General features: G+C 35.7%; 2 protein-coding genes across 8 annotated transcripts in view; both read left to right on the top strand.

Moving 5' to 3' along the window:
• Positions 1-10356, top strand: part of LOC141442075 (proton channel OtopLc-like) — a 129061-nt gene extending 118705 nt beyond the window's left edge. For both annotated transcript variants that reach the window (XM_074106988.1, XM_074106995.1), the window contains 3 exons: positions 2800-2960; positions 4153-4315; positions 6877-10356. In XM_074106988.1, the coding sequence (XP_073963089.1) occupies positions 2800-2960; positions 4153-4315; positions 6877-7883 (1331 nt within the window). In that variant the 3' untranslated portion in view covers positions 7884-10356. The remainder of the gene's footprint in view (positions 1-2799; positions 2961-4152; positions 4316-6876) is intronic.
• A 14369-nt stretch (positions 10357-24725) lies between these two features.
• The window catches only part of OtopLa (proton channel otopetrin-like a), a 65930-nt gene continuing 64920 nt past the window's right edge, over positions 24726-25735 (top strand). For 5 of the 6 annotated variants that reach the window (XM_074106959.1, XM_074106947.1, XM_074106952.1 and 2 more), the window contains exon 1: positions 24726-25006. The gene's annotated coding sequence lies outside the window, so the exon portion shown is untranslated. The remainder of the gene's footprint in view (positions 25007-25735) is intronic. The other variant, XM_074106979.1, reaches the window with a different exon arrangement.

Here is a 25735-nt window from a genome sequence, read left to right as displayed (position 1 = left end):
TAAGGTTAAGGGGTCATTCCAAATATGCCTTCTTAATTTGGAAGACTTAACTGTACCATTCTGTTTACTCTTTGCTGGTTCGTGCATTGCGCTATTTATTTTCGTCATTGAAATCATGCACAGATATAATAATCAAACTGCTGCTTAATAGGATAATTTGCTCTTTTATTAAAAATAGATAAGGTTCTGTACTATAAGAAAATACACAGTTTTTTACCCATTGTAAAATTTCTTACACGCGTACTCAAATGTGGTCATGTAAAGGATTTCAGAATATGAATAATAATAATAATAATTATTCAGACAACTTGATCCAAAAAATTTGTTAGTATTTCCTTATGACTATGTTAGTAATATATTGTAAGGAGCTGAAAATTTGTATTTTACCCCAAATACAAAAAGAGTGGTCTTATAAGTATTTTCACTATGTGTGTTCGTCTCTGTCTCTCTGTTACATTGTAGCTCCTAACTAATGGATGGATTTTGATGTGGTATATTTAATCGAACGCTAAGTTTAAGCGGTTTAGCTAAGTTTCATTAAAATAGGTTCAACCGTTTTTGAGGATGTTGAACTTTGAAATGACACTGGGGTTCTTTACTTTTCCAAGTTGGTTTGGTAATTATACTTAAGTATCGTGGAATTCGTATAGTGAAATTAATGTTTGAGCACAAAGTAATTTTTAAAAATAAAGCTTGTTGGTGATCATGTTGTTTTATTTATTCATGTTCTTGAATTAAAAACGCAGTGTTAAAAAGTTCCTCCTTCATTACGTGTTTAGATAATCGCATGGCCAAGTGGTTAGAGAACCTGACTAGGAAGCTTGAGGTCCCGGGTTAGATTCTCGGCCGGGGCAGATATTTGTATGAATAGTACGAATCTTTGTTCTCGGGTCTTGGATATTTAATATGTATTTAAGTATTTATTTAATCTAAATAAGTATGTTTATCCGTTGCCTAGTATCCATAGTATAAGCTTTGCTTAGTTTGGGACTAGGTCAATTGGTGTCAAGTGTTCCATCATATTTTTATTGTATTTAGGGTTCTGTAGCAACATCGAAAGGAAAAACCCTGGAAGCTGTGAAAAAGTTGAACTTTCAAGACAACAGAATAAAAAGATGCAGTCGTTAACATAGGTGTCCATACAAATTGCCGTGAAATCAAAACCTCTAGGGTAGTTTCACTTGCCCTTAAAACTTAACATTTAAGTCAGAAAGTCTTACATTTTATGGCTGTCTGTCTATGACATTTATCTAATCTAGGTACCTATATTAAGTGACCCCTGGCACTACTTACTTCTTATTTAGGAGCAGATCTTTACAAACATGGGATTTTCACAGATACAGCCGTTTATAGTGAAGGTATTTTTGACGCTTGATAAATTTGTGCGGAACACTCTATGCGCGAGTCCGACTCGCACTTGGCCGATTTGTATTCTATCTATCATCTATCTCTATTATAATAGTACGGTTGACGTGAAATTTGTAATGTACCTGATTTGTAATCTATGTAATGTATCTGACGAAGCATTAGTAGGTACAGTTCATAAATCTACCTACTTTTAGCTTGAAGCTGTTTATTTTTTTATTACATAATATTTTATTCAGCAAGTACAAGTACCTATAGTTTAAGACGAATAACGCAATTATTTGCAAGTAACTAATGATGATATGGATTTTTCATTTATTGTAATTATTTTTATTAAATGAGCGTTTTTTTTCGTAGTTTGGGGTTTTGTATTGGGCCAAATAGTAAGCATTATTCGTTCCAATACTCACCAAATATTAAAATATTGACCGAATTGGTCGAAGTCTCCCCATCACACAGTATTTAAATTTGCGATATAAAGTAATTTTTGACACTTCAGACTAGGATAATAGTTATGCTTGCCTTAAGGTGCTGATAGACTTGAGCATTCACTAGTAATAATCATTCTAGAGAATGTTAAATTACAAGTAATATATACATACATACATAAAATCACGCCTGTTTCCCAACGGGGTAGGCATGAGACTACCTCCCTCCACTTGCTACGAATGTACAAGTAAAAGCTCATAAAATAAACAGACGGTGAACACCATCCGTCCGACATCATCTTGAATACTACAATTTTTGACGAGCATTTACTGAAGCATTATCTTGGGTTTGTTCGTTGTTCAGTTCGAGTAATATAATTAAAACAGCGAATGCTCGATTTTCTGTTACAAGTGAAAAGATACTCAATGATATCAAACCCTGTACTACAAAGTGTAAAATTCGAACTTCGTATCTTGCCGTCCCGTTTACACTATTTTTATTTACTACTACTACTACTACTATTTGCAGGTAGGACCTTGTGTTGTGCAAGGTCCGCCCGGATTGCTACCGCCATCTTGCTCGCTAATCCTGCCGTGAAGCAGCAGTGCTTGCACTGTTGTGTTTCGGCGTGGAGAGTAAGACAGCCGGTGAAATTACTGGTACTTGAGGTATCCCATCTTAGGCCACTAGGTTGGCAACGCATCTGAAATACCCTTGGTGTGGCAGATGTTTATGGGCGGTGATCTCTTACCATCAGGAGATCCACTTGCTCGTTTGCCGTCCAGTCAAATAAAATAATAATAATACGAGATTAAGAGGGACGGTATGATACGACTTCGATTTTCGAATTTCGTACTAGCCCCAGCACCGTTAAATGGCGGAACAATTTTGATGGAATTCATACTCTACGTCAGCATTCACATGAATGACCAAGGTTGCGACAGTTAAGATTCCATAAATCCTTTGTAATTTTTTGAATTAACCAGATTTTTTTTTCTATTCCAGCGTTTGGGATTGGCTCTATGATCTATTCTGGACTTGAATTCGGACAATACTGGGAGTTGGAAAGAAACACCAACTGCCACAACGTGCTGCTTGCGCTCACACCGGCCACCCGAATGGCTTTTATCTTCATCCAAATGTACTTCATCTTTCTGAACAATGAGGTATGATATCGTTGAATACTCAAACCAAAAGTTCTTCTGAGTTTTGTTTCTATTTTTATTCTATTTATTTCTTGAATTTAATCAAAAACAACACAGAGGCTTATCAGGGTGCCCACACTTGTTAATTGGTAGCTTCAAAAGTATAAATAAATAAATAAAATTTGATTATAAATAGAAATTATGTACTTACTTCGTTTTCCGCATATTGTGTATTGAGAAATAAACACCCAACTAGCTATTTGTACTATCATGTGTGCCATCAAACTTCAACTTTTATGATACTCGACATAACTGAAGTTTACCCAGTAGATAAATAGGTACCTACTTATTATTAGGGTCATTTGCTTATAACCTAACCAACAAAAAGTTGGCAAACCCCCGACTTTGTCACTTCAAAGTTCAAAATCTCAAAAACGGCTAAACCGATTTTGATGAAATATGTCTAAGAACCATTGCTAGAAAACCTGACTACAAATAAAAAAAAACCGCATTCAAATCGGTCCAAACGTTTAAGAGCTGCGGTGCCACAGACAGACACACACAGGCACACATAGCGGTCAAACTTGTAACAACCCTCTTTTTGCGTCGGGGGTTAAAAAAGTATTGTAATTATAACTAACTATACTCTGAAACACATGATACCTAGTTCAGAAACAAGTGATAAACAAGCTGTAAATTAAATAACTGAAAACATCAAAAATACCCCAAAAATAGTTTTTAATTTTAAGTTAGCCGATTGCATTTATATTTGAATACCATCATTATTTTAAATATATTCGTATGTTTTGTTAAGTCAGTAATTCTACTTCATTTCTAATTCTACACTTATAATTTTTATTTGTCAGTTGCGCTTTGACGTTTTTAGAAGAAAATCCAAATCAGACACATATCACACATTGTAAGCAAAACGGCCAGTATTAAATTATCTAAATAGTATGCAACCTCGCTGAAATATTTAATTGGCGCATGTTGCAGTCGTAACTTTTAGACTAGGCGCAATAAAAAAAAGGATTTTAAAACACAAACACAACCTAACTTAAAACATAGTGTAATCGATTCTACTCTCGATTCTGAGCAAACTACTTTCTGGTTTTCAGTTATTTAATAAGTGTTAAGATTGTATAGATTTTTAGAATAAATTGTATTTATTAAGTATATCTTGTGCTAATGGACTTTTTAAACTATGTTTCAGATGAAAGTATACAAACACAAGATAGTGGCACGATTCGGCTTGATGCACATGGTGGGCACGAATTTGAGCGTGTGGTTGAACGTGTTGGTGCAAGAAACAAAACACGAAATTCTTACCTTCTACGATCCAGAAAACAAGACTATAGGCTTGTCGCATAGATTAGGTAAGATATTTTTGAACGTGGCTTTATTAAACCTTTCCGATGAATTGCCTTAGGGAATATAAACAAGACTTTATTCATATATTCACGGCGAGGACCAAGTAGTCGGGTCATAAATTATTGTTAGTAGTCTGTCTCGTTCACGCTCATTGAGTTTATAGTCTCATAATGATGTGCATAATTACAGGAAATTGATATCGAGTAAAATGAGGGTACATACAGACTGCACACACACAAGGAGCAAACTATCGTTAAAATCCAAACGCAAGATGTTGCACATCCTTTTTATAAAATAAAAAGCTTTTATTTAGTATTTAGTCTGTTCGCCGACAGTTGATAAAAAAGGGGTACTTCTTAACTCATTACTAATGTGGTCTGCTAGTTATTTTTAACCGCTTGTAATTTTAAACAATTATTAACTGTATAAAATGCAGACGTTTATGTACTAAGTAGGAACAATGCTCGAGTACACGAGGAGGTTATCCAACCCCCGTCACCTAAATTCAATCTAAGTATTAATGCCGTGCAATTATAAATACACTGACATTTGTTAGTGACATGAATGGTGTTAATGCAGCCACCGACTACCCGCAGTGACATTGTAGGCCGCCACTAGATTCCCTCGCTTTGTGTCCACGTAATTGAATTAATTACTGTCAGTGAGCTCCATACGAGTGAAAGAGACTTATGGCGATATTTCCTATAGGTTTTATTAGAAATTGAATGTATGTTTTTTTATAATATCTGCCGTTTTAAAGCTATTAAGTTGTTTTAGGTGTTTTAGAGTTATACCCTATAAAATTGGTAACAGCGTAGAAATAGGAAATATAGAATCGATCTAACCACATAAGAACTAAAAAACTTAAGTTGTTTCTTTTACTTGTTATTCAAACAGAACCTTAACTTTTAAAATAAAATTACGAAATGAGTAACTTTTGCTGAATATCATCCCGTTTCAATTTTATTCAGTGAATTTAATGAACAGCCTTTCAAATGGAATTGCTATTGAGGAACATCAGAAACAAACGAACATGATTATCACAAAAGGTTCCATCAGATATCGAATCAGCTCAAACTTCAGCGGGATTCTTAATAAAAGACACCCTTATCACTTGTCAGCACAATCCCTCAATACTTCCCCTTGTCTCAGTTAACCGTTATTTACTTTAACGGAAATAAGCTTCGATTTTTAAATTCGAAATTAACTAGGACGGAAAACGGGTTGTAATTAATGAGGCCCTTGTCTCGTCACGTCACCCTGATTGCGTTCCGATTCCGAAATGTCGGTATTCGACCTAAATTCTCGGGTGAAGATTGGAACTGATCGGTGGTTTGACATGCTTTGGGGCTCCATAACTGAAATAATATATCGATCGAATGCTTTAGGCTTTTAGCTCGAGGTTTCCCTTGAACGGTGATAACAATACCTCCACTAAGACTAAATTTTAATAGCATTATTCCTAAATCTTCAGGTTGTCAGCCGAAACTCATTAGACTTGTAATCGTTGATATAAAAAAAAACCGGCCAAGAGTGTGTCGGACACGCCTAGGACAGGGTTTCGTAGACATTACGAAAAAATCAAATAATGTAAGGATTTCGTATGTTTTATGGAATCTTCCAAGTTTAGGTATATTTTATACCTTAGGCTGCTATTTACTCTTAAAATACTAATCATTCTCAAGCAATCTTAGCCGCTATAATTTTCCTTGTAAATTTGATACATTTACTACCATTCTGATTTTTTTTTTAATTTTTCCACCCAACAGTTTAGATTTTAGAGGGAAGGGGGGGGGGCGCTTGATTTACATGAAAATTGAATAATAATAATAATAAATAAATATTATGGGACACTTGACACCAATTGAATTTGCACTTTAAAGTTGAATATTTCGCAAAAAGATCACTCAATAGAAAAATTGTCTTAGCAAGCCCCCAATGGTTTTAAAAGACCTAACGAAAAGATCCAACGATACCCCACACTATAAGGTTAGTCGAAAAAAAATCACCCCCACTTTACGTCTATGGGAGGTACCATAAAAAAAATTATTTACTTTTTTTTATTGTACAGTCAACAGCACCAATATCTGACACAACCACTGTACACAAATATCTCATACGACTTTATTTCTAGGGCCGGAAGGACGTGTCAGATATTTTTACATGCTCCGCATATGTTAATGCTGGTGACTGTACCAATTTTTCGGCGTGGCTGATATGTATATTCATGCCAAATTACAGCTTTCTAGTACTAACGGTCTCTGAGCTTACCCGCGGACAGACAGACAGACAGACATACGGACAGACATGGCTAAACTATAAAGGGTTCCTAGTTGATTAAGGAACCCTAAAAATGAATGAATCAAACATGAATCGTGTTATTTTGTATTAAATTTTAGTTTCTATCACGAATCGTGTTTCACTAACGTTTGATTTTTCAAAATTTTTAGTGTGTAAGCACACACGGCACAGCATGGACTATATTGCGTTCATATAGTCCGTGCTCATCAACAGTCAAAATGCTCGAAAGTCATACTCCTTTACAATATTTTATTGTTTATTTCAGCATTCCAAAAAGCATTCGCTTCGCTGGCAACTGAAGTTCCCCCGTCCCATCCGGCAGCGGCTCACCTACGGGTTCCTCGCGGCCTGAAGGGACCACATCACATCTTCGAATGCCGACGTACCAACATCATGGGCTCTTTAGTCCAAGACGCTTCGCCATTCCTTTTCCCCTGCACCATAGAGTACTCTCTTATATGCGCTGCCATTCTGTACGTCATGTGGAAAAATATCTCCAAATATCCATCGAAAGATGTCGCGGCGGCAATCGCGAAAGCACGCCTCCTAGAAGGCTTAGCATACAAGAAATCACCTCATTTGTACAGCGTTGATTGCGCTAGAGCTCACAAAGGTTTGTTCTTCGGAATCCTTGTTCTAGTACTCACTATTATATCACTGATACTATTCTTTGTACTGATCTCAAAAAAAGATTACGCAACACTAGCTGTTGTTGAAGTCAACGTATGTGAGTTGGCGCTTTATGCTATGACAACTTTAGCAAGCTTAGCAGGGATGGTATGCGTTAGAAATCTCAAGTACGACGGCAGTAGAAATCTGGAGCTGGACAATATTCTTCTTGTCGGAGCCCAGACTGGAATGTTCATCTATGGCACATTCACGATCATTGGTGGCCACTTCACTATAGAGAAGAATACTATTCTCATTTTAATAACAGCATTATCGTCCCTGGTTCAAACAACGTGTCAAACAATGTTTATTTTGGATGCGAGTCGTCGCTCAGCGAAAACACACGATCAGTTGAGAAAGAAGCCTGGCAGAGAAATAGTCACGTTTCTTCTTGTCACAAATCTGGCCATGTGGGCAATAAATACTCTGGAGAAGTCACGTGCGGAGTCACATCCAGTTCAGCTACATTTCTACGGTCTGTGGGCTTGGACCATCATCACACACGTCTCCATGCCTCTCGCTATATTCTATAGATTTCATTCGACCGTGTGTTTGTGCGAGATTTGGAAGCGCGCTTATAAAATGAAACCTGCCTACATGTAGCGACGGGTTTGGTAGTGCGTCGTTCATGCAACACAAACTATTGCACTTTTCAAAGTCAATGTTCTAGTTAGAAAAGTGGCGTAGTTGTCATAGTGCCATAGATTCAACCTCAGTGAATACCGGATAAGGCAAGCGCCGTTTTATGACAACGGCAAAATAGACAGACATCCACACACCAAAGTTATTCAAGTCGCAATTGCTTTTTTTCCGGTGTGCACTTAAATATTATTATTACCTATGTTAGTTTGAAGTTGACTGCTTTAATGTTAAGTTATTGTATTTAAATATTTTAATGTGTTATTTATTTGTAGCTTTATTAGACGCTTTAATTATCATAGCAGAATCATATTCATAGCGATGGGTTCCATAGAGTTATGCTTAAAGTTAAAGTTATGCCTTCCTCCTCCGTTTTGTCGTTCATCTAATTCATACATTTTGTTGTGACCTAGTAATAAGGGGTCTTAAAATCATTCTGTTCTGAATATTTTAGATAGTAGAGAGAGATACTTAGTGTAGTGTTTCAATGAAGTTCGTACCTACATTCCATTAATAAATTAAATAAAAACTGCATGTTCCAGAATATTTTGCACATCACTTCAAAGTAAAATAAAATGTCTTCCAATAGGTTACCACCAATTTGCTATGGCTTTTATTCATAAATACGTATACTTGTGTATTTTCTCTGATGAATCAGCAACTTTTATAATTACATGGGAACAACCTCAAATTGACCGTAGTCGGCATTTGAAAAATATTTTTAGATAATAGAATGCTACACTAACCAAACCAGTTTGAATATTTCAAGTAGTAAGTTTTTATTACTCGCTCGTAGCCCCATATTAAAGCATAGTCTGATCAGATTTATACATTTTGTAGCGAATTTTTGCGAAGTAAATGTAGTGTCAGTATTTTGGATAAATTTACCATAGGGATACTAATAGTACCGAGGACCCACTAGTTAGGCAAAGGTAACACCAAACTTTTATACCTATATTGAAGTAAGTAATTTTTGGAGCTTATTACACTGTATACAGTCAAAAATGAGAAAATATGTTTTTTAGATTCGGTGAAACTGTAGAATCGACATTGCGACCTTCATATTATTATACTGATTTGATGACTATGGTCAAAGTTAGACGTAGTTATTTCGTCCAACAGTTACATTATTTATCTTTGGAAGGTGCTCTGGCTGGCACCAGCATAGATAGCAATTAAATCTGTTTCACGAATGTTTTTAGTCATACCTATTTACTGTTGCTCAAATACTCCGGCAATACATAGCTGAGCTAAAGACATTATATATAAATCATTGTGAACTATATTTAAGTAATATTCCTAATCTTGGACTCATAATTGTCTTTGGAATCAATATTCTAGGTACCATTAATGCTTAGCAATAGAGTCTAAAATAATAACTATATGTATCTTCTATACATTTTAAGATGTAGGTCCAGAACTTTATTTAGATCTAAGATTTGTACTTTATTTTTGTACAAATATATAAATACTGTGATCAGTACACTATCTTATGATTTTTGCATCTTATTGTGTTTTATACTAGCTCCAAAACTGGGCATGGTTTCAGAAACGAAATTGTTTGATACTGTATTTATTATGTCTTCATAAACATAGAAGTAGTTTCAATACAATTGTATTGTATTACTCTAAAGTTAAATGTACATACGATGATATTAATAAGTTACATAATAATACTCAAGCGACAACGTTAGCTTTAAAATATCTACTATAATAATGTGACACCAATTTTACCATGATTGTGGTGAATGATTAATGAATGGATAATTTATGTTTTACCAGATAAATCAATTTGAGTTTGAATCAGGACAGTAGGTATTGTTTTGTACAGTGTTATTGATAACATTTCACTTGTTTGTTATTTATATTCGATTAGTAAAAGTGCAATATATTTTTCATCTTTCCAGCTCGGAAAGTTTAATTTTCATGGGTAGATAGCCGGGTGGAAAATTGCGTTTTCATCTCTAGGCTGGAAAGTATTTTTTTTTTTAATTTTTCGATTAGCCACGGATTCGAAGATAATTGAGTTACGTCATTGACACTTTTTTTTCACGTTTCGGCATGGCCATCTAGATGCACCTCGTGACCAAGGAGCTTATAAGTATACAACACTGGAGGTTGAACGCCGAACGAAGAAGTTTGACCTTTATTACTCCTCCTTGGTCGAGACCAACTCGATTTTTTTATAGTCAGCCGTGGCAAGTGGCCTTTTCGGTACCGTTGAAGGTTGGATACAAATAAATTCAATTTATTATTATTCTCAATTTTTGTAGTATTTTACTTTCCTCACAGTCGAAATGAAAAGTAGAGTGTCTAACTCGGGTGAAGTTACCTATTTCCCCTCGAACTATTGGGTGACATGGGTCACTTTCCACCCTTGGTTATCAATCTACTATTCACAATATAGAGGTGAATGCAACTCATGATACTTTAGAAACTGCTTTGAATTTGATCCTAATTTAGGTTCTAAAATAAGCTGACTTTAAAAAAAAAATAAATGTGAAATACACCTACGGTTCTATACCTATACCTTTGTGACATTATAAGACACCTGGTCATGCTAAGTGTAACTCGCGGGTAATAATTATTCAAGACGGTAAACTCTATCACTTGATAACAATAAGAAATAAAAAAATTAAGGATTGTATTATCACTTTTTCCTTCCTTTACTTACTTTTCTATTTAGTTACTTTCCTATCTAGTAAAGAAAAATGAGACTTCAATGACTACTAGATGGCCATGCAATTTGGTAGGCATCAGCGCAGGGTGTGGCCTTTCTCGATTAAATAAAGACAAAGAAATCTTTCTGGGCGATCAGTCAAATATCTCATTTGCATTTACGATTATAACAAAATACGTTGATGTACAAGTTAACGACGTCCTAAATAGCCAAGAAGGAATTGTAGGAGAGAAATATTGATTGAATTCATATTTTTACTTGTAAGTTTGTATACTCTCGGTATCTCGTCTTTTGGGCTTTTCTTAAGATTCCTGGTTCCTGGTCTTTTGATTTGATAGTTGATATAAGTATTTCTAGCTTTGATGTGTAAGTACCAAATATTTGTTGACTGTCTTCTTATTACTGATTTCAATATGTACCTACCTACAGTTTTATAGTGATAATAGAGTAATGTTTTCCTTTATAATTATATCTATGAATTATTTATTACGAATACTTTATGTGAGATTGTGAATTATAAATAGTTTTAAGATTGTCTTTTCTGATGTTAAACGTTTACAAGCAAATAAACTCCTGAAATTTTGAATTCTGCAAATAAATGTTTTTTTTTAAGGTATTTTCAGCAACAGCAACATGATATTAAGTAAGTGTTTTTCTCAAAGGACAAAGAATTTCCGCAAGTTTTTCACTTTCCTTCACTTTTGATGTTATAAGGCCTTTTTTAACCTTTTTTTTTAGCCTTTAAACATTTAAGGTTTTGGGTTAAAAATGATTCTGTAAAAATTTAAAGACGATTTAAAGACGAATGTATGAAAGACGGTCAGACGGTCGACCCTTACGGAACCTTACCTTCGGGTACGGAACTTAAAAAAAATCTTGTCAACTATACCTGCCGAATGCGTATAGGTATTTGTATCGTCGACTTATAGCCATTGTTATAGGAATTTAGCACCTAAGCATTTGCATGGGATATAAAACATCTATCCTCTATCGCAGTAAAGGTATGGGTTAAAAACAAAAAAATAATGTGCTAACTTCTATTTCTACTATTTCTATTGAAGTCAGTGAAAACTTGTAAATTCAACTTGGTACATTAAAATCAACACATCCGTGTAGGGGCAAGTGAAAACTGCATGGCCAATAATCTGCGTCCTCAGTAGGCTCGCCTTATATGAGCTCTTATAAAGGTGCTCTTCCATATTTAGACGACTCTCACCGGCGCGTGCGTCGATACTACTAGACCTCTATTCTAGATGGTGTAAGTGATATGTCAAATGTCAATACACCGTGTTATTAGGGTTCCATACCTCAAAAGAAAAAACTGTCTGTCTATCTATCTGTCAAGAACTTTTATCCCAAGAACGCATCGAGGTGTCGAGTTGAAATTAAAACCATATACTTAATGTAGTCCCTAAAATTGTGAAAAAATCAAACTTCTAAGTCAACGCAATCAATGACTTCTATAAGTCATTAAAAAACGTATTTCCATACACATTGTCTTAACCGAAAAATTTATGGGGTACCTTCGGCTGTCCCAGAAACTTGAAATTTTCAATAAAGATAGCTCTTATATAGCAAAATCAATAAAAAAAACTGAAAATCCTAATTTTCATGTCTGACTGTCTGTTGTCAATAAATCATCTAAAATGACCCCACACTGTACATTGCTAAGGAGAGGGGTTCTGCTGGATATTCATAAATACCTACAAATTTGTACGGAACCTTCGGTGTGCGAGTCCTACTCGCACTTTGTACCTAAGCAATTTTCCTTGAGGTAGTCCTTGGCTATGTTTGATAAAAATCCCTTCAGCCAATATTTAATACTAGCTTTTGCCCGCGACTTCGTTCGCGTGGAATAGTAACTTTGGGAAGTATTTTATGTATTTAGGATACCTATTCTGCCAATAATAGCACATAGAAACTTCTACGGTTTACTGAAATAACCATTTCAATACATTGCTATGAATATAATTTTTTTTTTGTTCTTCCATCCATCCATGTTCTTTAGTAAAACATAATTATTTTGCGGGTAGCCACATTTTAGCAAAACGACGTGTATTCTACAATGCCAACACAAAAGGACTCATTCTTCATAGTGAACTCTTGACACCTTACGTCCTTTATTGTAAGTTAAGAGGTAGGATTATAATTAAGACGGAATTTTAGCTACACAGAGTTCCGATAAATATACTTATAGTAAATTTGTTTGGAATTCCGTAGGAACTTTCATCCCCATATTTTCAAGTAAATAGGTTGTAATTTGAAAAGCGCCAGAACAAATGTTTTTTAGGGTTCCGTTCCTCAAGAGGAAAAAATTGAACCCTTATAGGATCAATTTGCTGTCCGTCCGTCCGCTTGTCTGTCAAGACCCTTTATCTCGTAAACGCGCGGGGTATAGGTATCTAGTTGAAATTAAATCCTAAACTCAGATCAATAGTCCCGATAGCTGTGAAAAAATCAAACTTCTAAGTCAATGTAATCAAAAGCTACAGTCATGGCTACAGTCATTAAAAAGGTGTTTTCATACAAATTGCCTTAACAGAAAAAGTTATAGCGCACTGCCGGCTGTCCTAGAAACTTGGAATTTGCATAAAGGTAGCTCTTATAGCACAATAAATAAGAAAAATCTGAAAATCATAATTTTTTTCATGATGACCTCACATTGCGTACATTTTTCTTATGAGCTTAATAGGCTCTGCTAACACTGCATCATCCCCTCTGCTAACATCCCCCCCGCAGGTAAAGTTTTCAAATGAGACATTTTTTATAAACAATTTTTTTTGTCATTCACCATCAATCAGCTCCACAGTCTCCGCTCCGCTCAGCAGCGTCCGCTACGTTCTGCTCCACTGCCTCCGTTCCGCTACCTCCTCCCCCACAGCCTCCGCTCCGCCAGCCACCGCTCCGCCAGCCTCCGCTCCGCCAGCCTCAGCTCCGCTCTACTTGACTGCCTCCGCTGCAGTCTGCATTGTCTCAGCTCCATCCGTTGCCTCCGCTCCACTCCGTTGCCACGCTGCCTCCGCTCCGTTGTCTCTACTCCGATCCACTGCCTCCGCTCTAATTCACTGCCTCCGCTTTAGCCCGCATTGTCTCCGCTCCATCCGTTGCCTCCGCTCCACTCCGTTGCCACCCTGCCTCCGCCCCGATCCGATCCGAACAAATATCTATGTATCTCTTATCACGTGCCCAAATGCCAAGTTTCATAAAGAACCACCGATTTATCTTCGACAATGACAATCTTCCATATAAACTTTCATTACATCCCCTATTTCACCCCCTCTCAGGATGAATTTTAAAAAACGCGCGAACAAATATCTATTTGTCTCTTATCACGTGCCGAAATAGCAAGTTTAATAAAGATTCATCGATTTATCTTCGATAATGAAGACCTTCCATATAAACTTTCATCCCCTCACAGGTTGAATTTTCAAAAAAGCTCAACTAAATATCGACTTATTTCTTATTAAATGCCTAAATTCCAAGTTTCATGGTTTTATCTTCGACAGCGACGAACTTCCACCATATAAACTTTCATCCCCTATTTCAACCCTTTAAAGCCTCTTGTTCTCGCGATAAAAGATAGCCTATGTTCTTTCCCAAGGTCTATTCTATCTCTGTACCAAATTTCATCCCAATCGGTTCAGCGGTTTAGGCTTGAAAGCGTAACAGACAGACAGACAGACAGACAGACAGACAGACAGAGTTACTTTCGCATTTATAATATTAGTATGGAAGTATGGATAGTATGGATTAAATGCCTAAATTCCAAGTTTCATGGTTTTATCTTCGACAGCGACGAACTTCCACCATATAAACTTTCATCCCCTATTTCAACCCCTAAAAGCCTCTTTTTCGCGATAAAAGATAGCCTATGTTCTTTCCCAAGGTCTATTCTATCTCTGTACCAAATTTCATCCAAATCGGTTCAGCGGTTTAGGCGTGAAAGCGTAACAGACAGACAGACAGACAGACAGACAGACAGACAGACAGAGTTACTTTCGCATTTATAATATTAGTATGGATTGAAATATTAGATGAAATGACAATGTCGGAAGCATTTCTATATTTCTAAATTGGTTGTTATAGAATACTTACATCATCGGTAAAGCAGGTTATCGCCCATATACTGAGCAAAGGAAAATACATCCTCCGACTCTACAAAGTATTTATATGGTAACAAGAAATGCAGCTGCAAGCTAATCAATTTACTAGATATAGGATTAGAAAGTCGTTAAATACAGTGTAACAATACAGCCGATGGTCTGTAATGTTTCATCTTATGTGAACATATATTTAGATATATATAGATTAAAAATGAACTTATTTTATTAAATTAAATTATTCTGTACCTTATTAAGACTATTTCATTGTAAAATTATCAATAACAACTTATTATTTACTAAACTACTCAAATAAGATCACTGGCAATACTGACTGACAGTTCGAGGAAGGATTCTGACGTAAATTTGTAGCCATTGTATCCAAAGAGGCGAAAGTGTCCAAAGTAGCAAATGTGACAACAGTATCCAGAGTAGCCAGAGTAGAAAAAGTGACACTTGTAGCAGATGTATCAACAATTTAAGTATAAAAGGAGGACGAAGACGAGCGGGAAGAGACTTTGATTTTGCTACGCGTTCGGGAAGGTTCTCCCTGAATTATTGAAGTATCGGTTATTCTCGTAATTTTTGCTGGGGGGTTTTTTAATAATTTCTTGTTAATTAATTATAGTGTATTCTTTTGTATAAATTTCCTGCTTTGTGTATTTTATCGCCAATATACGAGTGATTTGATATTCATTGCTGGAGACTACATAGCGATTCAAATTGTTTATTTAATAGTTAAAACGGGGTTTAATGGGATTTTGTGTTTTGTTTGTAAAGTTTTGGGTTTAATATAAAATCTTGGGGTAGCGGAGAACCCAACCGAATTTCGGCTCAGTAATAGCCGATTCTTGGGGAATGAGAGCCAGGTCACCTAGCGGTGGTAACGGACAGGCTGGCATTCCCTGGGAACGTTCTTCAATGTAGAGTACGCCTATTGGAGTAAGGGCGGGGTCTTGTATTATACCGGAAGAGACAGACCTAGTTTTCTCCCAGGGTTTTGGAGGGTTTGAGATGCTATACCGGTGTCCTAAATTCACCAAGATCTTGTCCGCTTTATCTATTTATTTATTTATTCGCACTCTTATTCTTCGTTACTGGTATTTGTCGACCCAATCCCCTTGACGGATACCAGTAGGCACACGGGTGTTAGGAATTAGGGAGCAGAGTTACCCACTCGACTTAGGTTTAGCTTAGAATAGGCTCTCTCACTGCACTTTGAGAGAGACTCCGCGGGTAATTTAAATGTGGAACCCGGGTTCCTAGTTTGCTGCTTTCGTGTAGATCAGTTGGTTAGTTTAGAAGTAGGAATAGGATATAGTAGGTTTGGTATTATTATCTCCACTTGGGGAAGGAGGTGGTTGTTTTATCTGATTTGGTATTTAATTGTGTTTTTCTTCGCATTAACTATACAGCTACTTACCTACTTGCTTAGGCTGCTTTTAAGTTGCCTACTACGTACAGAACTTAGCCATACTCATGGCGACATACTTACATAAATACTGACAATAAATGACAGACTTTTGACGCCCGACGAATGAAAGGTTTCAGCGTTTCGCTTTCATTCAATGTCCTATGTTATAAACGCTAGTAGCTTCAAACAAGTGAGACAAAATAATTCAACAACTCACGACAGAATAATATTTTATTTGCTGAAAGTAGAATCTCCTTTGAAGACTGTGGTCGTTCCTGGTAGCGAACCTTGGATTGTATAGTCCTGTTTTGGCTATTTATACCAACTATTTTAACGGTAAAAGGCTTTACCAAATACTTATCTTTCATAACTAACAATGCAAGTCATTTTGACTAAGACTAAGGCAGATGCAAGTCAGTGGCTGACCGGTACCAGGTGATCCGGAAGTTACTTATTAGTCGATATGATGAACCATTGAAGTTACATCTACGTACTACTGAAGTTGGCTTTGTTACTGCAGGAGTATTGTGATCACGGGTTTGATCCAGGAACAGCCTCAGGCTATAATTGACTTCCCTTTGAAATGTCCTCTCATATAACATAATGATATGTTTTATTTCCTAACAAGGAAAAGGTAGTATGCTCCTTCAGGGCTAACGCAGAGGAGGCAACATCCAGTTCGGTGACGAAAGCCACTTTCAGGGGCGGGGAGTGGGCCTCTGAACTTTAGCTGCGGTATAAAATACCTCTTCCACACGAACATATCATAGACTATAGACATAATGACCTATAAGAAACTATACTTTAATAACTTTCTTCATTCAACCTTATTTTGTCTTTTCTTTATTATTTAATTAAATTATATAAAAATATTATTAATTGAGCTCTTTTCCATTATACTAAACGAACTAAGGGTTGCTTCTTCGGACACAACGTGGGTTCCTTATTCTAGACCGCTAGCGATCACTTGGCCAATCTTATGACTTAAACAAGGTAAATCAACTTGCTAGGTTCAGGTAATTTTGTAGGTTGAGGACCCATAATAAGGTAATAAAATAATAATATATTAATAAATAATAGGTAAATAATATTAGTTCAGGGGGTAGGCATCGATATAGGCTTCGGGGTAGGTAGGTAGGTTAGAAATTAATAAAGGTAGGGAGGATTCGTTACAACAGTCCGAGCGAAGAGTTAGGTGATCACACTTATCGGACATCTCCAACGTTAAAATTGTAGCTATGTGCATACACTTATATTCAGTAACGTTAACGTTTTATACGAGAGAAAATTGCGGAGAGATTGTGAAGATTGAATATGTTTTTTTTTTATTATGAGAGGGAGGAAAACGAGCAAGCGGGTCATCTGATGGGAAAAGATCACCGCTGCCCATTAGTACCAACTACTCAAGAGAGTCATATGAAGTTTGTGAAGTTGTAACGGAGTTCATTTTATTATTTTTATTAAATAGTATAAGTGTAAGAGGGACCGCACGACACGAACTTCGAGTTTCGAGTTTCGTACTAGCCCTGCAGATGCGCGTCGCTAGCCCCCCAGCACGGTAGGTAGCTCAAGGCACTGCTCTATCTACCCTACCTACCCTGGAATTGACCCAACGCACGCCTTTGATGATGATGGATTATAATTATGAGTAGAGTAGGATAGAACAGAGTAGGATAAAATAAAAGGTAGGTACAGTCGGTGCCCTAACATAAGTATCCACTTTTCTATACTACTAGTATGAAAAATTGAATACATAAGTTAGAGAACCGACCGTAAATCACATTACTTTCACATTTTTCATATTGCCCGTGGTAGAGAACTTGTCAATTTTGTTTTTATTAAATGGAAGGATAAAGCTATATTATGTATTATTTCATTTGGGCAGTTTTATGATTGCATATAATGCTATTTTAAGAACAAAGGACGGTTCCGATTAAAGCTGTACACTAAAATTAATCGTCTTGGTACTTCTTTTAAAAATGTTTTCCATAGTGCTGTCACGTCCCTTATAAAACTTAAACCGTATTCATATCGGCACCACTTCAAGAATGAGAATGCTTTGTATGCAGGCGGCATCCATGGTTCAATAGAGCATTAATAAAAGTTACAAATAGGGGCAGCAACCATTCAGAATCACACGATAATAAAATGGTCACATAAAAGCACATATTATGATGGTATCGGATATTCTAATTTGTGGATCGATTGAAAATCAACAAGTTGACTTTTCAATCCACGTGTAGTAAAAACTTTGTAATAGTTTTAGGTGACAAAACGCCGATATTGAATCGATACGATGATATTTATATCTAATACTTTGCCGTTCTTAATAAGTAAAAAAAAGTCTAGAAATAGTCAAGCGATTCTTTGTTTTGTCGATCTATTTATCTACAAAGTTACATTGTGGAAAAGTTACACACATTTCCCGTCACTCAACCTAAAAATCAGGACATTTATAAAATACATAACCAAGTAAACTGTATATGTACTCGTAGTTCACTTTCAAAATAGTTTGAAAATATTAAATTTAAATTTTACTCGGTAAGAAAAGATAACTACCGTACCGTAAAAAAAACTACGTTGCATTCCATAGGACTTGGTTAGTTGTTCCGTCATTGTCGCGTGCGACACCCTTAGGGGTAGATGGTATCGATCGGTAGTCAATCAGCTCATGTAAAACGAGGGTGCAGTTTGGGGCGAAGAATATAACGACGATATGAGTATAGTCATAGCACTTCTATTACTTTATTCAAGTGCTTCCCAATCTTTTTGAATACGCGCTCTCTTTACTCGTACTACTTAAAATAGGACCTAGGACCAAAATGAAATTGCGTTTGATTTTGGCCATTTGTTAGTTATTTGAAAACTGCGTTTATGATTTTCTGTCATTTAAGTTGTTTATCTGTAAAGAAGCCGTTAGACAAGCAGCAGCTTCTGACAAATAAAAAGGTAAAATAAAACAGAATTTCATTCTCAAAGCATTGACGTTCGTGATCTGGGTGAAGAGATACAAGAATACCCAGAGGCTGGTAAACCACATTTTTTAATTATTAGTGCCATTCGCTACTTCTTACCTGTGTGAACTGACATTCTCTTCAATGGTCGACATTAAAACTAAAAAGAAAAATGTCTGTAATTTGAAAAAAGTTTGATTACTAACGTTTCAAAAATTGAGTCACTTTTTTTAAAATACTTAAGACTATCATTCACATTTTGTAAGGGGGAAGCCTAAAGTCCAATAATAGACGTCTCCCGGTTAACCTTTCGCATTAAAATAATTTTTATAGTAGGGTAAACCTCCAGTGAATGAACCCCCCCCCAGTGAATGAACAAAATCACGTTTTTTGCCTAAAATAAGCAATATAGCCATTTCCACCAACTGTCGTATTTTTTTTCTTACCGGCAACTCGATTTCCTATGCAATGGCAACAATCGGTAAATTTATTTTCGACCAATTTCAACATGGCAGGCGTTTGAAGTTCACGTATTTCTGCTTTTGAAGTTTTGTATGGAAAAATTAGATCCCAAATAAGAACAGTGCATGTTTGGAGTAACATTTGAACTGCTTATTTCATGTATACCACTATAAAGTTTAGCTATTGGTTAGATTAAGAGTTAAATCTTCTATAATTGTACTCTTTAGTGGCTTATTTTGCGGTTAAGTTGATATTTTTAGGTGTTCCATTACTGGCTTATCAAATGTTCTAAAACCAGTAAATGAACAGTCTGTTCATTTACTGGTGTCGGCTCAATATAGTTTTTTCCTAAAATTAAATGTTAACGTAATCGTATTAAGGTTGTGTTTTCAGATTCTGCATAGAAAACGATTCTGTTTCTTTGAACTAGTATTGGGACACTACGTGTTCATTCATAGGAATGAAAAATCTAGTAAATGGACTATAGAAATTTGGCTTTGTTCATTTACTAGATACCTACTAATCCTATGTATGAACAACGTAGGTAACGATGGACGTGATCGAAATGCACGATAGTTTTACTTCCAAATTGGACTTGTTAATAATATTAGATTGTACAACAAGAGCATAAAACAAGCCATTTTACCCAAGACGTTCATATAGTCACCCGAGCCGGTACAACGAGGGTGGATAGACACGTCGAGGAGAAAATGGGGATTGCGAGGAATTAAAACAATTGTTCAGTTAATGTGTACCTTTTATTTGTCATGAATTACTATATCATTATATATTTTTTTGTTTTATTGATCGATTTTTATTTTTATATAAATTAAAAATGATTAAAAAATGATGTAGATTTTGCTTGTAGGAAGTTGCTTATTGTTATTAGCCACAATCTATAATTAAAATTGGGTTGTTAAGATTTTTTTGTCCCAAATGATGATACTTTTAACTAATTAGAGACTGATTACAGACTGATTAGAATACGAGTATCAATAGAGTTTAATGTTTGTTATTTTTTAAGTTTTATTATAAAGCTCGGATTATCGTCACTGAAAAAATCTCGTACTTATCTAAAATCAAATGTCAACAAAATTGAACCTTGGTATAACGTCTATAAAGTTCACTCGGAAAAATTATCTATTTTGAGCTACGTTTTTTAAAAAAAAGTAAATTAATCAAGATATTAAGGTGCTTAATTTGTACCTACTTTAATAGAATTATATATGTATTTTTGTAATACAGAAACATAATTGGAATACTGAAGGTGCTGTACCTACCTCAAGATTTTATATAATAATAACTGAAGAAGAAGACTTCGTTTTATGTTAAAAATGTTTTTCTAAATGTTGATTAAAACTATCTAAATAATGTTCATTCACTGGGTTTTACTCTGTTCATTCATTAACTTTTTCGTTCATTTACTAGGTTTTTGGGTACTTTTTTATAAATTCTTCCATAACTCAAAAACTATACACGTAATAAAAAATCGCAGAAATTAAATTCTTGATTATTAAATAACGATTGATTAAATTACATAAAACCATTACAATTATTAATAAGTACAGAGTAGTGATTTTTCAAAGTAGAAAAGTTTCTTAAGTGTTCATTCACTGGAGGTTTTACCCTACATTCTATAAAAAATATGGTGTAGAACACATGTCTTTTTAAATTTACTCAGGTCCCACTGAGTAAGTATTTGCAGCTCGTACCCCTGAGTAGGCTTCGTGACTGCCCAAAGGGTCGCGACCCACTGTTTGAAAAACACTGGTCTAACACTATAAACGCGTACCTATAGATTTGAATAGTGAGGGTCTAGCACAGGTTGGAAACACTTTGTCTTTATGTTTTTGAGTTTAAAAGAAACAAACTTGGTGAAACAACAGAAAATAATTGAACAGAAACAATTGGTGCCAAGTGTCCCTTGATATTTATTTATTTATTTTATTTAGAAATATGAATATACCCGCAGTTTGTTCAAGGTGTGACTCATAATATTTTCTTACAGGCGTTCTCTAAAGTTTGTGCTGTTTCTGACGTAACAAAAAAGATCCGTGACCAATGATTTCACTATATGAACATCATTGTTTACTATCGATCAGTAATTGAATCGTTACGGTTATATCACCTCAGAACTTACGTTGTCATCCGGACCGGTGAAATAGAGTAACTTAAAAGGATTAACTAAAGATTACTTCATGATTGGATGAGAAAAATAAGAAATACAGTTTAGCAACTTAGCATTATTAAGTTATGCTTGAATTGTCCCAACACAGAAAAAACAGTACCTCAAGAAAAGCGAGAATAAGGTGAGTTTGTACAACCACTCATAATTAATGTCTTTGTAGTTGTTGTCTATCATAATGTATTTGGTTAAATAAAGATATTTTTATTTAGCTTGCAATTTGTTTAATTATATGTTTGTTAAGGTGAAATCTTGTAACTTAAATTTACGCAGTTCTAGTAAGCGGATTGATTTGAAATTTGGTACGGATATGTAGGTTAGTAAAAATGCAAGTCCCTAAACACAGTGACTAAAAAAATAACATTTCAAAAACATTTAATTTATAGGTATTAAGTTAAGCAGGTTCCTAAACCAAATCAGGAATGCTAAATACCTACATTTAACTCACCCGTCACCCGTATGCTTACATAAGGTATTTTGGTGCATCAGCACCCCTCCTCGGTGCATTTGTTTACGCAAACACACAACGTGGGTGTTGAATCTTGCTATGCTATTATGGCTTTCACTTCAACGGGAAAAAGTCCTTTTATTGATATAGATGTTTCAGCCCTCATCGTAATGCAAAGCGGAGGGAACGGGTGCATTTAATTGGCGTCAGGGATGCTAAAACATTGGGAAAAGCTTGAGTGGAACTTTTGATTGAGATCTTCAAAATGTAAGCCTTTGAAGTGTTTAATTAAAAGTGTAATTATTTGCCCGATTTAATTTTAAATTACAGTGGTAGATGAGGGTAGATGTTTTAGGTTACTTTCAAAATATTTTTAGCGTTCTAAGAAATCGGTACTCTTTTTAGATTTAGATTTTTGTTGTGTGTTTTGTAGGGGTATCTGCAATACCCCTGGTGTTGCAGGTGTTTATGGGCGGTGGTGATCTCTTGCCATCAGGAGACCCACTTGCTCGTTTGCCATCCAGTCGAATAAAAAAAAAGTCTTTTTAGATACCTTGCTAGATTTTTTTTATCTCGATTTAGTCATAACATGCGCCTGGCGAGAGATCTCTCCATTGTGGGCACCCGTTACACGAGGTACTCAGTTCAGCAGTGTCAAAATATCTGGATCTGTCAATCTTAAACCAAGTTACACAACGAATCCTTGACTTTTTTTTAAGCCAACTAGCTAAAAGAATACGCAGCCAACACTAGCAAACACCGCTCCTAAAAAAGAAACGGTCTTGATTTTGCAAAAGGAAACATAAAACGCATTATGAATATGAAATCACCTCCAATATTAGTCAGATAATTTACATATATAAAAATTTAAGCACGCGTCACTTTTATGATTAGATCCAAATTCGGGGCGTTAGGCGTTAATACCACATTAAATATCAATCAGAGGTGGTATTTGTGTTCTCAATATATGACAATAATACTTTCACTAGTCGATTTCTAGGCCGCGGTCGGCAGCAGCCTATTTTTAGCCCAAATGCATAGAAAGTGATAGAGCACCGCAGCTTGATACATCACTAGTGTCTTGATGGTTATTTTAATATAACATACTGACTATAAAATCTGCGACTTTGATCGCGTGGAATAACAAAACCAATGCTTTTAGCATAGCATATTCTTTTTAGTGCGCCTCTATGATCCTTGGGCACAATATTTGCCAAATTGGTTTGCAAAATTAGAGACTGCTCTAGCCCAGTGATTTAGGATGCGTGTTGAAAAAAGCAGTTATAACCCCCAAGAATTTTTAAATTATATTTAATGGAGAAAAAGTTCTGATCATTCTCATTATAAATCTCTAAGTATTAGAGAATACTAACCTAACATAAGTTATAGTCAAAATACCATAAACGGGACTTATCTAATAAAAGTGACCAAGTGCGGGTAGTTCGAAGAACTCGCGCTGCTGGGCAGACTTAACACCCCATACTTCAGTCTACTCGTGACCACGGCAACTGTAACGTTGCCGAAACGTCGAGGTAAATATTACTTGTGTAATAAAAGCGTGATAAGTCCCGTTTATGGTATTTTGACTATGAGTGAGAATCACGAAAGTTTAAAACGCTAACATAAGTTCTTGTTTACTTTCATATCCCTAATTTGTCTTACTCCTCTATTTTACCCGGCACAAGTAGTTTTTTTTTCAAAACACTTACGCAACTGAACGTATATGAACGAATGAATAAATGTTAACTTGCTGTATGTTATTATGATGAGAAAATTTACTACCCACGTAACTCCTACGTGTTGAATAGAAAATGCATTACAAAACCTTGCGTTTCATTGTCAATGGGCATAAATAGAATTCAGCCTATATACGTCCCACTGCAGGGCACAGGCTTCCCATCAGAATGAGAGGGCTTGGGCAGTAGTTCCCACGCGGGCCCAGTGCAGATTGGGAACTTCACACACACCACTGAATTGCTTCGCAGGTTTCCTCACGATGTTTTCCTTCACCGCAAAGCTCGTGGTAAATTTCAAATGTAATTCCGCACATGAATTTCGAAAATTTCAGAGGTGCGAGCCGGGGTTTGAACCCACGATCCTCAGCTTGAGAGGCCATAGGTCAAACCACTCGGCCACCACGCCTTCCATAAATAGAATTGCCCACTGGTAAACAAAAAAAAAAACAATTAAAGTTCATTGCAATGAACTATTATTAGTACAAGAGTATATCTATGAACAATTTCAACCCCAAAGTTTGAATTTAAATTTAGAATATTTACGAGTAAATATAGCCACAGAATAAGTAATAGTACAAGTAGTATAGCGCAAGAGTCAGAATATGAATACATATATTATAGTAAGCTATATAGCAAGTTCTACGACAAAATTGAAAACGAGCTGCCCTATCTACAGATTGTTATGATATGCTTATGTAAAATATGAAACGAGGGGTAAAGGTGGTTGGTATAGGCTTCTATACCTACAATTATGGTTCGCGTGTCTGGCAGCCACGGCACAATAGAAGACTGCGGTAGTTATGCTTGTTGGTATACTTGGCAGTGCGCTCCACGAGTCGGCGTACGGCTGCGAACTTGGTCGCGCGTTTGCACGATTTCGAATTCGAACGCGAACATTGATAAAACAATAAATAAACAATTTAAGAAAAGAACTAGAAATCGAGTGTTTTTTTTATTAATTTATAAAGTGGCGTGCGTGACAAAGGAGTTTTGATATCTGGACATTTTTTGTGAGTGGGTGAGCGTATTTGTATTTACAATAAGACAACGCTGAATGGACACAATAGAACTTTTCTCCAAGCTATTTTCGTCGTGAGAAAATGAGAAAGTAAGCATTGTGTATTTTGCTAGGTTTATAGTGAACTGCTTTGAACATTGAGGGCTTGTTGTGTTTACCGATAAAAACGCTTTCTGATAACTAGTTCTCTTGGAAGTGCATGTTTCTCTAACGGCAATGGCTTAACCGCACGGTGATATAATTACAGAATTACATACTTCGTACAGGCAAGCATCAAATCACTAGTGGGAGTGGGTATTTCATAGAATGTAGCTCGAAGCAACAGGAGTGCAAAAATATGTTTTAAGACAAAAATAGGTACTCTTTAACCGACTCCAAAAAAGAATGAGGTTCTTTATTGGACTTCATTTTTTATTTGTAGGACCATAGCTATTTTTGTCACCAGTGAACTCATTTTGTGAATTATTTATTTGTTTCAGTTGTATTTTAGTTTTCCAGAGAAATAAAAAATATCTTAGATTTGAAATCTGTTAATATTGCTGTTTTAACATATAAATTAAATATTCTTATTAGTATTCTTATTTTTAGAAGCTTTACATGTTTTGTTTAGGGTGGCGAACGTTGTAAAGTCGTCTACAGATAGGCACAATGTCCAAAAACATTTCAACACGCTAACTTACCTGACACAGTTGTCAAGCATCTATATTTTTGAGCACTTTACTGCTATTAAAGTGTTTAATGTTTCTCGGTACGACAACCACTTCCTCGAACACAGTGCTGTATCTTAATACCACAAGGAACTCGTACTGAAGACAGAAT

Source organism: Choristoneura fumiferana, chromosome 2, assembly GCF_025370935.1.
Source record: "Choristoneura fumiferana chromosome 2, NRCan_CFum_1, whole genome shotgun sequence".
NCBI lineage: Eukaryota > Metazoa > Arthropoda > Insecta > Lepidoptera > Tortricidae > Choristoneura > Choristoneura fumiferana.
The sequence above is the reverse complement of the archived record's forward strand: the minus strand, read 5'-3'. Positions and strand labels throughout refer to the sequence as shown.